The sequence below is a fragment of the Natator depressus genome, chromosome 5, assembly GCF_965152275.1.
Source record: "Natator depressus isolate rNatDep1 chromosome 5, rNatDep2.hap1, whole genome shotgun sequence".
NCBI classification, from domain to species: domain Eukaryota; kingdom Metazoa; phylum Chordata; order Testudines; family Cheloniidae; genus Natator; species Natator depressus.
In genome coordinates, this window is record NC_134238.1 from 128387216 (window position 1) to 128402909 (window position 15694).

Here is a 15694-nt window from a genome sequence, read left to right on the forward strand (position 1 = left end):
GTAGCAGACGACAGAATAAGGAGCAATGGTTTCAAGTTGCAGTGGGGGAGGTCTAGGCTGGCTTTTAGGAAAAAACTATTTCACTAGGAGGATGGTGAAGCACTGGAATGGGTTACCTAGGGCGGTGGTGGAATCTCCATCCTTAGAGGTTTTTAAGGTCCGGCTTGACAAAGCCCTGGCCGGGAAGATTTGGTGTTGGTTCCTGCTTTGAGCAGGGGTTTGGACTAGATGACCTCCTGAGGTCCCTTCCAACCCTAATCGTCTATAATTCTATGAAATACAGTGGGGGGGAGGCCCGTGGAGAAAAGGATAGAGAGTCCCTTCCCGCAGGTAGTGTCCAATAAACTAAGGTCAACAAGACAACTTCATGCACTACACTGTTACCTAAGAACCTCGGTTTCCAACTATCCTTCAGAAATAAGTCACTGGGAGAGTAATTTTCATTAACTTTTGGAGCACTACATATGAATATATTCACTTGGGTTACCCTTCCCCACTGCCTCTTTCCTTCTGCCTCTCCAAAAGAACAAGACCCCGGACAAATCAGACAAATTTGCAACGTGCTAAGGAGGAAAAGTGTAATATGTCTGTGCTATATACGTATATATACACAAAGGCCTCAAGGCACACAGGAGGATGGCAGGTAGGGTGACCAGACAGCAAATGTGAAAAATCGGGACGGGGTGGGAGGTAATAGGAGCCTATATAAGAAAAAGACCCAAAAATCAGGACATCTGGTCACCCTCATGGCAGGAGACCCTCTCTATGGGTATGTCTACAAGCACTACAGCTGTGCTGCTGTAGCATGGACACTACAGCAACGGCAGGGGCTGTCACTGTAATACATCCATCTCTTTGAGAGGCGGTAGCTAGGTTGACAGCCAGGTTGCATCTACCATGGGGGTTAGGCTGACTTCACTACATTGCAAAGACCATGACATTTTTCACAGCCATGAGCAAGGTAGCTAGATCGACCTAAGTTTTAGGTGTAGACAAGGCCTACATGGCTCTGATAAGAGCACAGCTGGAACAATGTACTTAAACTTGACTAAAGTTCTGGGTACTTAAACTCGACTACTTCTCCTACTCAAAACCAAGCCTTAGTGCTTGTCTACATGGACACTAAGTTCGCAGCAAGCTGAAATGTAAATCTACCCAGTACTAGCATGCTGCACACTAAGTATCTGTCTGGCTTCCGCAGCCGCGCACTAACAATTCCCTAGCGTTTCTGATCTACCCTGCTTTGAAACAGGGGTAGATCAATGTGCACTAGACTAGGGAACTGTTAGGGCATGGCAGTAGTGGCCAGAAGGACAGTATGTGAGACACTAATGAGGGGTAAATTAACTCCCCAGGTTGCTGTGGACTAAGGGCTGGTCTACACTTAAAACTTAGGTTGACCTAGATACGTTGCTCAGGGCTGTGAAAAATTTCACATAGGGTTGCCAGATGTCCAGTTTTTGACCGGAACACCCGGTTAAAAAGGGCCCCTGGTAGCTTTGGTCAACCCCGTTAAAAATCCGGTTGGCAGGCTCCCTACCCAGCTCCCGGGAAGCTGCAACATGTTCCTCCAGCTCCTAGGTGTAGGGGCAGCCACGGGGGCTCCACACTCTCCCCTGCCCTGAGTGCCGGCACTGCAGCTCCCACTGGCTGGGAACTGTGGCCAATGGGAACTGCAGGGACAGCACCTCCAGATCAGGGGCTTTGAAATAAGGAAGGAGGGGAGGTTCTGTCCTCAGAGAGGTGTGACCTGCCCTGATCATCTCAATGGGATCTTAACTCTCTAACCGAATGGTGATAATGATAGTTTAAATGTCAGAATTGTTAATTTTCTCTGATCATTTTTACTTACCACAGAAAAGATGTCCGCAGTTTGTTTCGATGGGAAATGTAGCCTGCTGTAAACAGACTGGACAGGACATGTCAGTATAGAAACGATGTCTATCACCAGCAGATGCATCCTGTTGGGACAAAAAAATAATTTCTTAAATTATTCAGGAATTAACTTCAATTTAGAAGATCACTTGAGTTTTAAAAAACCCAGAATATATTCTCCACTTGCTAGAAGTCAGACACAGATGACTCAAATTTAAAACTAAATAAGAGCAGGAACAGAATAATATTTAAATTGAAAAATTAATTCAGTAAGCAGGTATTGTGCAACAAGCACATTATTTTCTTCCATCTGTTCTATATAGCATACACTTCAATCTAATTAAGGACAATGAAAATAGAACCGTGTGATCCTATATTTAACAACCAGAAACCTTTAGTTAAGGTGCACTAAAGTGTGAGTGACACTCAAAAAACTTGCTTCCAATTCACTACTCACAAAAGCCTGTCTATACTAGGCGAGAGGCATTAGCTACAATAATAAATGTTGGCCCCAGGCCCTATTGTAGAAGCAGCCTATGTACCTCTTGATGACAAGCTCAGATGCTGGATAGTTAACTTTGAACTTTAACAATTCCAGCATGTTGATGATTGCTTGGCTAATCCTTGGATTCCTTCCATGGTTTTGTCATAGGCATCCCAGCCTAGAATCTCCCCATATGTGCCAGGGAACGGGCCAATGTCTTTAGCTGGCCTGAGTGGCTCATCACCCCAGTTCAGTGGGCCTTGGCTGCTGTGCTATTTTCTAGGAAGCTTAGCTTGTTAGTCTAAATGCTTCTGGTCCCTGCTCCATAGCTGCAAACTGGACTCCAGATTTGACTTCCTGACCCCCTACTGCCAGGCTCTATGTTATTGTGCAGGGAGCATGCACTGTAATCTAACTTACGTCCCCGTGTGGGGAAACTTGGAACTGTCCTGTGCTTCTTTAAGGCTCTTCTGAAAGAGATTATGGATTCCAGTTTGAGAAACAGGGGGGATAGATCTCACAGGCCCTTTCACATTTAACTATGACCTAAAATTTTAAGGGGTTATCATGATATCCATACAAGAAATTTGTCACTTCACCAATAACTGAAGCTAGTTTTGATAAGTCTATCTGCAGCAAATGGAGTTTATACAATGGACATGAACACATTTTCTTTTTCTAGAATGATGTGTTTCAGAATTTCTTTTAAACTTTAGCAGTAAAGGAACAGATCTATACCACATATTATTACATGGATGGCCATTTCCAACACCTAGCATGGTACCTGTTCTGTTTGAAGCTGCTGCCGAAGTGCCCTCACTAGTTCTTGGTTGTCTGGATGAATGTTCTGATGCTCATTTCTGTGAGAGGGGGAAAAAGTGAAAGAACAATGACTGTCAGAACACAGAAAAACAAAGTTTTAAAAACAAACTGATTTAAAAAATAAAACCTGAAACTGAGGGGGAAAAAAAAAACCACATTCACTCTCAGTGTAATGGATTTTTAAGAAAATTCTAGCGTAATTAAGGAAACTGCATGATCAATAAAAAGAAAAGGCGTACTTGTGGCACCTTAGAGACTAACAAATTTATTTGAGCATAAGCTTTCGTGAGTACAGCTCATGAAAGCTTATGCTCAAATAAATTTGTTAGTCTCTAAGGTGCCACAAGTACTCCTTTTCCTTTTGCGAATACAGACTAACACGGCTGCTACTCTGAAATCTGCATGATCAATGTATTGCAGAAGGTTTCACGGATATTGTAAGCCATGTGGCACTGTGACCGTTCGTCAAAGGAAAACACCCTTCTTATGATCAATCATCAAGAACAACTTTGGCTGAAAATTATCAGTTTTAATAAATGAAAACAAAATCCTTATTGTGTAAAAAATCAAGTTACTTGTAAATATATATTAGTTAACTCAGAAATAAGTTATAAAATTTTTTCTTTCCATTGGTAACTCCTTTGTTGCTGGAAACATAATTATGCCTTAATGATTTTTCCCTTCGCTGCATGCATATATACTCATTTATTATTGTAGAGTTGAAGTATCCTCTTTTTTTAAAATCTATTTTATTTGCTATCTGAAGGATTACAAAATAACACTCAAGAGAAGAAATGGCAGGCTTTTCATTTGTTTTTGAACACTGATCTCATATAACTTACTCCCAGCATTAAAAACATAAAAGAAACCATTGATGACCCAGCAGCAACAAGAGTAGAGGTTAGACATGATAAAAATACAGAATACTTAAAAGGAGAATCAGAAGGAAGGGCTGCACTGAGGACTGATGAGAGATGGGTGGAGATAAACATTCATCACTTTTTCCCAGACTTGAGCAGGCCTCATGGAAATCTTTCTTTATCAATGTGGTGTCATTAAGCTCAGCTAAAAATCTTATACAAGAGATAACAGAATTTTCAGTATTATATTGAGTATTGTTGAAGTTGCAAAGAAGTTCTATTATAAGTCCGTTTTCATTTGCTCCGTATTTTCTAAAACATTTACCTTTGGGGATGAAACCGCCATGTTTGGTGTTTACTAACAGGTGAATTATTTTTTTTTTTGAAAGTTTGAGCAAAATGAATAGATTCATAGAGATTAAGGTCAGAAGGGACCATTATGATCATCTAGTCTGACCTCCTGCACAATGCAGGCCACAGAATCTCACCCACCCACTCCTGCAATAAACCTCTCACCTATGTCTGAGCTATTGAAGTCCTCAAATCATGGTTTAAAGACTTCAAGGTGTAGAGAATCCTCCAGCAAGTGACCAGTGCCCCATGCTACAGAGGAAGGCGAAAAAAACCCCAGGGCCTCTTCCAATCTGCCCTGGAGGAAAATTCCTTCCCGACCCCAAATATGGCGATTAGCTGAACCCTGAGCATGTGACCAAGATTCACCAGCCAGATACCCAGGAAAGAATTTTCTGTAGTAACTCAGATCCCACCCCATCTAACATCCCATCACAGGTCACTCGGCCTATTTACCATGAATAGTTATCAATGAATTGCCAAAATCATGTTATCCCATCATACCTTCTCCATAAACTTATCGAGTTTAATCTTGAAGCCAGATAGGTCTTTTGCCCCCACTGTTTCCCTTGGAAGGCTGTTCCAGAACTTCACTCCTCTGATGGTTAGAAACCTTCATCTAATTTCAAGTCTAAACTTCCTGATGGCCAGTTTATATCCACTTGTTCTCGTGTCGCACAATTCTCTCAGTTGTGTGTGGTTTTTCTTGTTTTTAAAGTTTGGCCATGTTGAAAAACAACATACTTTTCCCATTTTAGTAGTGCCTTTGCTTGGTTTTGGAAAAAGATTAAAAATTAAAGCAAAATAAAATCTAAGCAATTGAAACATGACTTATGAGGAGAGGCTGAGGGAACTGGGATTGTTTAGTTTGCAGAAGAGAAGAATGAGGGGAGATTTGATAGCTGCTTTCAACTACCTGAGAGGTGGTTCCAAAGAGGATGGTTCTAGACTATTCTCAGTGGTAGAAGATGACAGGACAAGGAGTAATGGTCTCAAGTTGCAGTGGGGGAGGTTTAGGTTGGATATTAGGAAAAACTTTTTCACTAGGAGGGTGGTGAAACACTGGAATGCGTTACCTAGGGAGGTGGTGGAATCTCCTTCCTTAGAAGTTTTTAAGGTCAGGCTTGACAAAGCCCTGGCTGGGATGATTTAGTTGGGGATTGGTCCTGCTTTGAGCAGGGGGTTGGACTAGATGACCTCCTGAGGTCCCTTCCAACCCTGATATTCTATGATTCTATGAAATATTGCTAGTGAGCATGCTACATGGGAATCTGCTAAGAGTTTTAGCTGAGCCTAAACCCTGGTCTACATTAAGTGGGGGCGGGAAATCGATCTAAGTTACGTAGCTGAAGTCGACGTACTTAGATCTACTCACCGCGGTGTCTTCACTGCAGTGAGTCGACTGCTGCTGCTCCCCCGTCAACTCTGCCTGAGCCTCTCATGGAGTACAGGAGTCAACGGGAGAGTGCTTGGGGATCAATTTATCGTGTCTAGACTAGACGCGAATAGACATACCCTAAGAAAGAGCTACTCCATCTCTGACACCTTAGTGTACAATCACACTGCCAAGGTGCCTGGCTGAACTGCTGTTCTCCCTGCACAATGGGCTGGAAGGGACAGGACTACTGTCCTATGATATTCCTGGGGAATCCTGCGCCACTGCACGATCTTGCAGAATTTAACATTGTGTGTGCAGAATTACCTTTCCCCCACAGAAATGGGGTTAGCTGCTAGCTGCCACTAGGGGCCACTGGACTTGGCAGAGCCCAGCTTGCACATAGAAGACACTGCTGCGGGGGGAAGGAGAGGGAGCTAGAGGGTTCCTGGCAGCTGCAGTTCCCAGCATACCTTGAGGGAAGGAGAGGGCGGCACATGAAACTCCATGCAAGCTTGGGACTGAGCATCAGGCTGTTTCTCCCTCTGGATCCCTGGGCTCTGGTGGGAAGCGAGCAGGTGTCTTGGCAATGGGGGGGTCCCCGCAGCTGGGCTCGGGCGGGGTGGAGACAGAGAAACAGGAACTGGGGTGTCATAGGGGTTTCTTTAACTCTACTCCTGGGGGAATTTTTATCTGTGTCCATATTGTTACAGACACACTTGCTGATAATTGAAATAAATTATCAAAATAATTGAATCTGGCATGATTATGTAGTGTTATTTTGAAAAAAAAATTTCAGAATTTTAAAACATTGTGCGCAGATTTTTAATTTTTTGGCGCAGAATGCCCCCAGAAGTACTATGACTTCTGCTGGGACAGTTCGTATGTGGGAGACTGTAAATGTCCCACTCAGACAGAGCAAAATACTCAAAAAAGACCTTAAGACCATTTACATAGTGACTTAACCAAATGCAATTTCTTTTTTGCCAGTAATTAAGGTTATATAGTTAAAAGCGGAGTCAAATGCAAAAATTTAGGATTCACCAGTAGCAAAGTTAACTTTGCGGAACTAAACATGTAGTATTTTCTGAAAAGGTGTTGATGGATGACTTAACATTTTGTTAAGTAAATGGGGAATAGTTATCGAGCAGGTTTGTTTACAGTGATGTCCCACAGAGATTGGTTCTTAGCCTTACGCTATTTAACATTTTTTATCAATGACCTGAAAGGAAACAAAATCATCACTGATAAAGTTTGCACATAACACAAAAATTGGGGGAATGATAAATAATGAAGAGGACAGGTCACTGATTCAAAGCAATTTGGATCACCTGGTAAACTGGGCTGAAGCAAACAATATGCATTTTATTATAGCTAAATGTAAATGTATACATCTATGAACAAAGAATGTAGGCCATACTTACAGGACAGGGGACTCTATCTTGGGAAGCAGTGACTTTGAAAAAGATTTGGGGGTTGTGGATAATCAGCTGAGTAGGAGCTCCCAGTGTGACTCTTGACAAAAGACCTAACATGTTGTGGGACATATAAACAGGGCAACCTTGAGTGGGAGTAGAAATTACTTTACCTCTATATTTGTTACTGGTGTGACTGCTGCAATACTGTGAAAAGTTCTAATGCCAACAATTCAAGAAGGATGTTGATAAATTGGAGAAGATTCACAGAAGACCAAGAGAATGATGGAAGGATTAGAGAACCTGCCTTATCATGACAGACGCAAAGACCTTGACCTAGTTAAGAAAAGGTTGAGGGTGACATGATTACAATCTATAAATATCTACATGGGGAACAAATATTTAATAATGGGCTCTTCCATCTAGCAGAGAACCAATGGCTGGAAGTTGAAGCTAGACAAATTCAGACTGTAAATAAGGCATACATTTTTAACAGCGAGGGTAAACAACCATTGAATCAGTTTACTAAGGGTTGTGGTGGATTCTCCATCACTGACCATTTTTAAATCAATATTGGCTGTTTTTCCTAAATATATGCTGTAGGAATTATTCTGAGAAAGTTCTATGGCCTGTGTTACACAGGAGATCAGACTAGAGGATCACAATGGTCCCTTCTGGGCTTGGAATCTACGACTTGTTTACAACATAATTATACACCCAATTTTTTTCCAGGAAATACTCATTCTGGAACTCTAATTTTTATTTATATTTCTTTAAAGTGGCTATTTCCTCAATGGGTCTATGAACTTTGGCAGTTTTGCATACCTGACTCTGCAATTTTAGCATCTTATTAGTGTAGTTTTTAGTATTTAAAAGTTTATGTATTCTTTCAGAAATAAATGAAAATTGTTTGCAGAGTACTTGCATGCCTGGCAATATACAATAACGTATTGTTTTACAACATTAGATATACATATATAGACTACTGTCCCTTATATACAAGATGCTGTGTATAAGGACATTCACTGTGCAATGTCCACAGAAAATATATCAAGAGCTCCTGAGGAGCCCTGCTTTGTTCGTAGCATGCCTTATAAGAGGACAGGAAAAACTGTGTCTATTACATTGGAATAGACAAGAAAATATATGTGACTATGTAATTAAAGCCTGCTCTAATGTATGCATACAAGGAAGCAGAGTGAAGATTAGATGTGCAATCTTTACTTTGAAATTTCTTGAATTTTGAGTGCTTAACCACACAACAGCTTTAACTTTATTTTATTTGTTTAAAAAAAATCCCATAATCTGGAATGATGCAATAGCCACTACCAAATGTCATGACTCACAGAATAAAGTGTGGATCTAAATGAGGCAAGCGCTCCTGCTTCATTCAATGTGCACTTTCCTCCAGTGAAAATGAGACACTGCTCATATGGAATCTAATTTACCTATATGGTAACACTTTAATCTCCCCTGTTAAAAAGTTGGTCTCCTTGTAGGTTTCACCTCTTTTGGAAACACTGATGTACCTATAAGAGTGAAAAGTGTACGATAGACTAGACTACTGATATGCAATGACTAGATAACAAAGATACTGAAAAGCAGGTTAGATAAGCCAGGAGGGACAATTAGGTAGTTTCTGATATAATATTCTAGATTGTGTGGTTCCTTTTAACTTGTTAGATGAACTAAAATTTCACCATCTCAGCTCTGTCTATTGTGACAACTAACTCTCAGCTTTTAGAGAGGATGGCAGCAAGCTGACTAATTTGTCAAGATTTAGCTACTTATAAAGGCAAACTGACTTAACAAAAGTGTCATTATAATGATTGAATTAAATAGCTGGAACTCTTGGAAGATTTTAATTTTTTTTTTATCTTTTACTGTTAATAGCTTCTTCTTCAACAGCTCAGACTTTGAATTCATGCATTGATTCTGAACTGTCATTTGTTTTTCTTTAATAAAAAAGGGGAAAATCACCACATCCCTTAAGTTCAATAGACCCTCTCCTTCACATTCCACTTCTGCCCTCAAGGCCCCACTCAAACACACTGTTGCTCCCCATCCTGTACTGCTTCCTACTGTCTGCTGTCCTTCCCTGGCACCCCTCTTTAACAGTTATGAACCCCACTCCAAGATTCCCAGTTTCCTCTTTCCCACGCTATTCTTGCCACCTGCTCGTACCCAGTTTAAAATAGTTTAAAATAAAATGTCTAAAACTGTATAAGTGCATGAGACAGAGGTATGGATGGGAAAGAGACTGGGCAGAGGGGAACAGATGCAGGGTATGGCAACATGGAGGGGTATGGTGTTGAGACACACATGGAAGAATATGAGTCTCATGCTCCTCCTTCCCTCCAGTGTTTGGTGGATAAGGAGAGAGGTACCCAAGAGGTTTACTGATTTAGGTGGGGACAACTGTGGAGTCTGGGTAAGGGAGTCAGGGTGCCTACTATCCTTCAAACTCAGGAGCTGAATCAGCGAAGGATGCTGCTTAATGAAATGCATCCTAGAATACTCAAGGAGCTGACTGAGGAGATAGCTGAGCCATTAACGATTATCTTTGGAAATCATGGAAGACGGGAGAGATTCCAGAAAACTGGAAAAGGGCAAATACAGTGCCTATCTACAAAAAGGGAAATAAGGACAACCCGGGGAATTACAGACCAGTCCGCTTAACTTCTGTACCCAGAAAGATAACGGAGCAAATAATGAAGCCATTAATTTGCAAACATCTAGAAAATAATAAAATAAGTAACAGTCAGCATGGATTTGTGAAAAACAAATCGTGTCAAATCAACCTGATAGCTTTCTTTGACAGGGTAACAAGCCTTGTGGATAGGGGAGAAGCGATAGACTGGGTATATCTTGACTTTAGTAAAGCTTTTGATACGGTCTTGCATGACCTTCTCATAAACTAAGGAAATGCAACAGTTTTCAAGTACATGAAAGGTTGTTACAAGGAGGAGGGAGAAAAATTGTTTTTCTGATTTAACCTCTGAGGATAGGACAAGAAGCAATGGCTGCAGCAAGGGAGGTTTAGGTTGGACATTATGAAAAACTTCCCGACTGTCAGGGTGGTTAAGCACGGGAATAAATTGCCTAAGGAGGTTGTGGAATCTCCATCATTGGGGATTTTTAAAAGCAGGTTAGACAAACACCTGTCAGGGATGGTATAGATAATACTTAGTCTTGCCACGAGTCCAGGGGACTCATCTAGTGACCTCTTGAGGTCCCTTCCAGTTCTATGATTAACCCTTTAAAGAGGTATGCTGGCTTAAAGACAACCTTAAGCACAGAAGCACTGAACTGCTCTGTGTTTCAATCCAGTTTGCTTCTCCAGCAAATAACCATTAGGACACGAAGGCGGATCCAGTGTGCGTGTTCTGTATGCAGCCCATTGCATTGTACAAGGTATCAAACTGACTAGCTCCCTTACGCAGGCCATCAGCAACCCCCATCGTAGCCATGTATCCCTGAAACGCCAACTCCAAGCAAACTCTGCCTGCTCCAATATTGCTCATCAAAATCCCTTATTCTATGCATGCCTCCTTATGCTTCCCTTCTTCTTTCCTCCTTCATACTTCTATTACCTTCCTTTTTAAAGTTAAAAACATTTCCAAATTAAACTTATCAAAATGTTTAATTTATTAAAGATAAACCTTTTAGATGTTAAACATTTAAATATTTGTTTATATGTAGGACTTCTGATTTTAGGTTTTAACCAATAAACACTGAAAAAACACCCAGTAAACACACACAAATAAATAAATAAAAATGGTTTTTATCCAGTAAATACAGGAAACAGTTACTTGTCTCTTAGGGCTTATCCCCAATGAAGCAGTAATGAGAACTATGGGGGTGAGACTTTTAAATCGCACTTACAAGCCACATGTGAATTTGTCCATGTAGACGCTGCTAGTGCACACTAAATGTTCCCTAGTGTGCTTTAATGTAGTGCTGTTTGAAACAGTACTATGTGAAAGCGCACTAAGGAATATTACAAAAAGATTACTAATTACAGTATATACTACTGCAATGAGTAATGTATATACTGTAATATAATTACTCATTACAGTATACATAAAGACAAATCCCAGAAACCCCCCCAATTTTGGACATCTACATAAAACTCAAAAATTACTAAAAAGTAAACCCTGAAAAATGAAATTAAAAATTCTCCAAAACAGAAGCCCTATTTATATGTTTATACATTTAATTTATAAAACTAAAAACTTAAATGGGCCAAGTCACAGAAGAGGCTAGAGGGACTGAGAAAAAGGAGACTGAGGAGACATAGGATGAAGACAAGAGGGAGTCTTTCAGGGGTCTGAGGAGCAAAAACTAACCTTTGCAGGAGGGACGCACAGTTAAAATGCACCCCTCTTCCAGGATTCCTTTGATACAGGAAACTGTACAGTGCTTGTTCTACCCCATGTGCTATTTCTGAACTGCAGAACTGCTTCTAAGTCCCACCATCTAGTCTAATCCCTTAGTTCCTCCAGGTTCCACTAACATGCTCCATAGCTGTCCCTACCTCCAGCTCTGCCCCTCAGACAGCTTCCCTTGCCAGCATGCACATCTTTTCATGCAGAATTCAGTGATGGAAATCCAGTGCATGATGAAGTTTATTTAAAATTTTTCTCCTACATTTCCCTGGCTGTGAAACATCTCCTATGTTCAAATGTCTAGAAACCTGCATAATGGCATGCAATCTGAAGTGTAGACAATTAATTTGCTGAAGAATCAATAATAACTTCATTACTTTGAATAGAGCAATTTTGAAAATCCAGATACATTTTGATTACCTGGCACATAAAATTCTTTAATGCTAAATTTATAGATACCGTTTTTCAAAAAAAATCTCCTCCTATCCTATAGTATTTGAAACATATTTGCAAACAAATCAGTCAGTCCATTCAAAAGTTTAAGGGAACTAAAACTAGGATTTATAACAGAAGTGTAACTACAACCTTAACTACGGAGTCACTATTAACATCTCTATAAGTAACAAGTGATTGTGTTATTAGCTATGCAGGCCATGAATTTAGCAATTTCCATTCTCAGGGAATGTTGGAACCTATTCAGTTTGACCAGCTGAAGATCAGGAAAAGAGTTTGGCATCATCCCTGGAAAACTTGTCATTTCACTATGGTTATGGAATGAACATCAAACTGTGTCAAGCAATCTGCAATTAAATAAGATATCTAGACTGAGATATCAACAATTTATTTCAACATCATGGAACCATAATTACTTTGCACCATAATGCAAATACTCAATTTAACCGAAAAAGTTAAAACTTCACAATAATGTTGGAATGCATGTATTGATCAATTCCTATCAACATTTTCTCACCTTAAAAGCATATACACCAGAGCAGCAATGAAAGTGAAACTGAGCGCTACAGCCACCAGTACCTGGTCACTTATTCCTTCTATAACCGAATCATTATCTAGTTTCAAACTCTGAACTTCTGCTTGTTGACTGGCCATTCCAGGTCTAAAACATAAAAAGAACATATATATAATATATATATATATATATGTATGCACATATATATACACACACACACACACCTCTTGAAACTATATATAATTTATTGCTTGGAGTATATACCAAAAAAAGCGAAATGGGAGAAAGAAGTTGAATTTGATCATATATACACAGCTTGTTGTAGGGGTTTGAACTAATGCCATTATAATACCAGCAAAAGATTTAAATGATTGGCTGCTGCCTAAAGTGTTAAAATTAAACAAGATTTTTTTTAATCTGCCAGATATATTACCTGGGGATCCTTGATAGGAGAGACTGCTTGATTTGACGTGTTCCAAATATAGCCTATCTACATCAAGTATGCATCCATAGTCTGGAGTGCTAGGGTGAGCCAGGGGTTCTCAGACTTTTTATAGTATAGACCACAACTTAACAGATGCAGTCTTTTGGACCATCCCCTACCTATGGCAACTACAGGTGGGATTTTCATATGCTATATATGTTAGCCTAATGTTGCTACCATTGAAGTCAATGGGAGTTTTTGAGAAATCCACCCTATAGCATTTACTTACCCAAAAGAATGTTAAGTAGTATTAATGGGGGGATGGGGGAGGAGGTAATCATGCCTCCTACTCTTGCTCTTCATTGTATCTGCCCTTCCTACATGTTCCATTTTCATCTGCTGGAAACATGGAGATCTAGCACAGCACACCCAGCCACTTTCCTCAAACAGCAAGTGCTCCTCAGAGCAGTTTGGAAGCCTCTGGGCTAAGCCTTGAAGGAAGAGGTCATTTTCAGATTACTTCTTGTTCTAACCCTTAACATACCATTTGTTTTTTTTTTGTTAACTTCATATGGCAAAGATCAGAGTGATTTGTCTTTTAGAGATAACGTTGGCGAAACTACAGCTGGAGAGGTAAACAAAACAAAATTGGCTGCAACCAGCTGTTAAATCACTCATGCGGCAATCAAGAAGGGCTCTGACCCACAGCTGTGAACATTATGAAACCACCCAGAGAAAATGAAGCTGGCTTTGGGAAAGGAGTGACATATTTACAAAATATCATGCTGGAGCTGTGTTCCATCACAATTAAAGTTTTAAAAATATTTTTCCTTGATGGTAAATGTGGACTCTTGGAGACAAAATCTGAGACGAATCTAAACTTGTATAATTTATATAATCTTCTACCTCTCTCTCCACCCCCCTCAGTACATACACCACCATTTTAGGACTCCCTGAGACTCATATCCATTTACCACCAAGTAACTTATACCTCCTTATACAATAAATCATTTCAGAATTTGGCCCTTAATGTTTGAAAAATGCCAGCAAGGAAGTTGTTAATTAGCCCTAAATACATACTAAATAGAAAGAAAGAACACCAAAGTCATGGAGATTAGTGTACACCAGTAATGGTATCATTACACTTAGAGGAAAGCATACCCATTATTCTGCCAAAAATTCTACCAGTCTACTACTGATAGTCTCAAAAAACATCTTGTCACCAAATCTCAATGTGGACCATGAAAGTCTGTTCTTCTATCAGTGTGGGGAATTTACACGCTAGCCTCCATTACATTTGTGGGAGCTAACTACTTCAGTTTCTGTGCAGCAGTAAAGAAAGACAAGCCAATGCATTCTGCTATTCCAGTAAGTGGATGAGTGATGATATTTTTAAGGACTATAAGAATGGGGAAAACTTACCAAGAACGAAGGGTCGATTCCTTTCAATGTTCCTAGATACTGGCCTTCCACAGTGAAAAACCAAACGGAACAAAGCATACATGAAATAAGTGAAATGACAGTTTCTAAGGGCTTGTCTTCACTACCGGGGTAAATTAACCTAAATTATGCTATTCCAGCTAAGTGAATAACGTAGCTGGAGTCGACGTAGCTTAGGTCAACTTACCGTGGTGTCTTCACTGTGCTGCGTTGATGGGAGACATACTCTGGTCGACTTCCCTTACTCTTCTTGGGAGAGCTGGACTACCAGGGTCAACTGGACAGCACTCAGCCATTGATTTAGTGGGTCTTCACTAGACCCGCTACATCAACGTCTGCTGCATCAATTGCAGCAACGCTGATCTCCCCTTAGTGAAGACAAGCCCTAAGTAGTCCTAAAATATGCCTCAACCTGAACAGAGACCATTGCTTCTGTAACTATGGTTGTAACAGTTCCCCAGCTCTACTCGGCACTGGTGAAACCTCAGCTGGAGGAGTGTAACCAGTTCTGAACAGCACATCTCAAGAAAGTTGTGGACAAATTGGAGACACTCCGGAGGAAAGCAACAAACACGATAAAAGATTTAGAAAATCAGACCTCTGAGGAAAGGTTAAAAAAACTGGGCGTGTTTAGTCTTGAAAAAAGAAGACTAACGGGACTTGATAAAAATCTTCAAAAATGTTAAGGGCTGCTGTAAAGAAAATGGTGATCAATTGTTCTCCATGTTCACTGAAGATAGGACAAGAAGTTGCAAGAAGATAGGACAAGAATTGCAATCTCTGCACTGACAGAGATTTAGGTGAAATATTAGGAAAAGCTTTCTAATAATAAGTATAGGTAAGCACTGGAATAAGCTTCCAAAGGAGGTTGTGGAATCGCTGTCATTGGAGGTTTTTAAGAACAGGTTAGACAAACACCTGTCAGGGATGGTCTAGACATACTCGATCCTGCCTCAGTGCAGGGGGAACGGATAAGATGACCCTTTGAAGTCCTTCTACCCCTACATTTCTATGAGTCTATAATTTGCACTTATTATAGTTTTTCCCAAACACCTGTGCCAAAGTCTGTTTAAATTTTTACAGAACATCTTTTCCAATGGTACCAAACCAGGACTCTCAGAGAATCACAACTAAAGTAAAGTTAGAATTCACACAATAGACTTCATATATATGAATATATAAAAAAAACCTCAGGTCTTTCTTTATGGACAGGTCCAGGTCCTATGTCCTACCCCACTTAAATAATACTTTCATCAGACTATGGTGCCTTAGGCTTAATTATCTTGCAGCCCC

At 40.2% G+C, this 15694-nt stretch overlaps 1 protein-coding gene across 3 annotated transcripts in view; it reads right to left on the reverse strand.

Moving 5' to 3' along the window:
• Positions 1-15694, reverse strand: part of RNF170 (ring finger protein 170) — a 50052-nt gene that overhangs the window by 22452 nt on the left and 11906 nt on the right. For all 3 annotated transcript variants that reach the window (XR_012639624.1, XM_074953625.1, XM_074953626.1), the window contains exons 3-5: positions 12541-12684; positions 3144-3219; positions 1853-1961 (exon numbers count right to left, since the gene is read on the reverse strand). Coding sequence is in view for 2 of the 3 variants with exons in the window: in XM_074953625.1 (XP_074809726.1) it covers positions 1853-1961; positions 3144-3219; positions 12541-12677 (322 nt within the window). In the remaining variant the exon portion in view is untranslated. The remainder of the gene's footprint in view (positions 1-1852; positions 1962-3143; positions 3220-12540; positions 12685-15694) is intronic.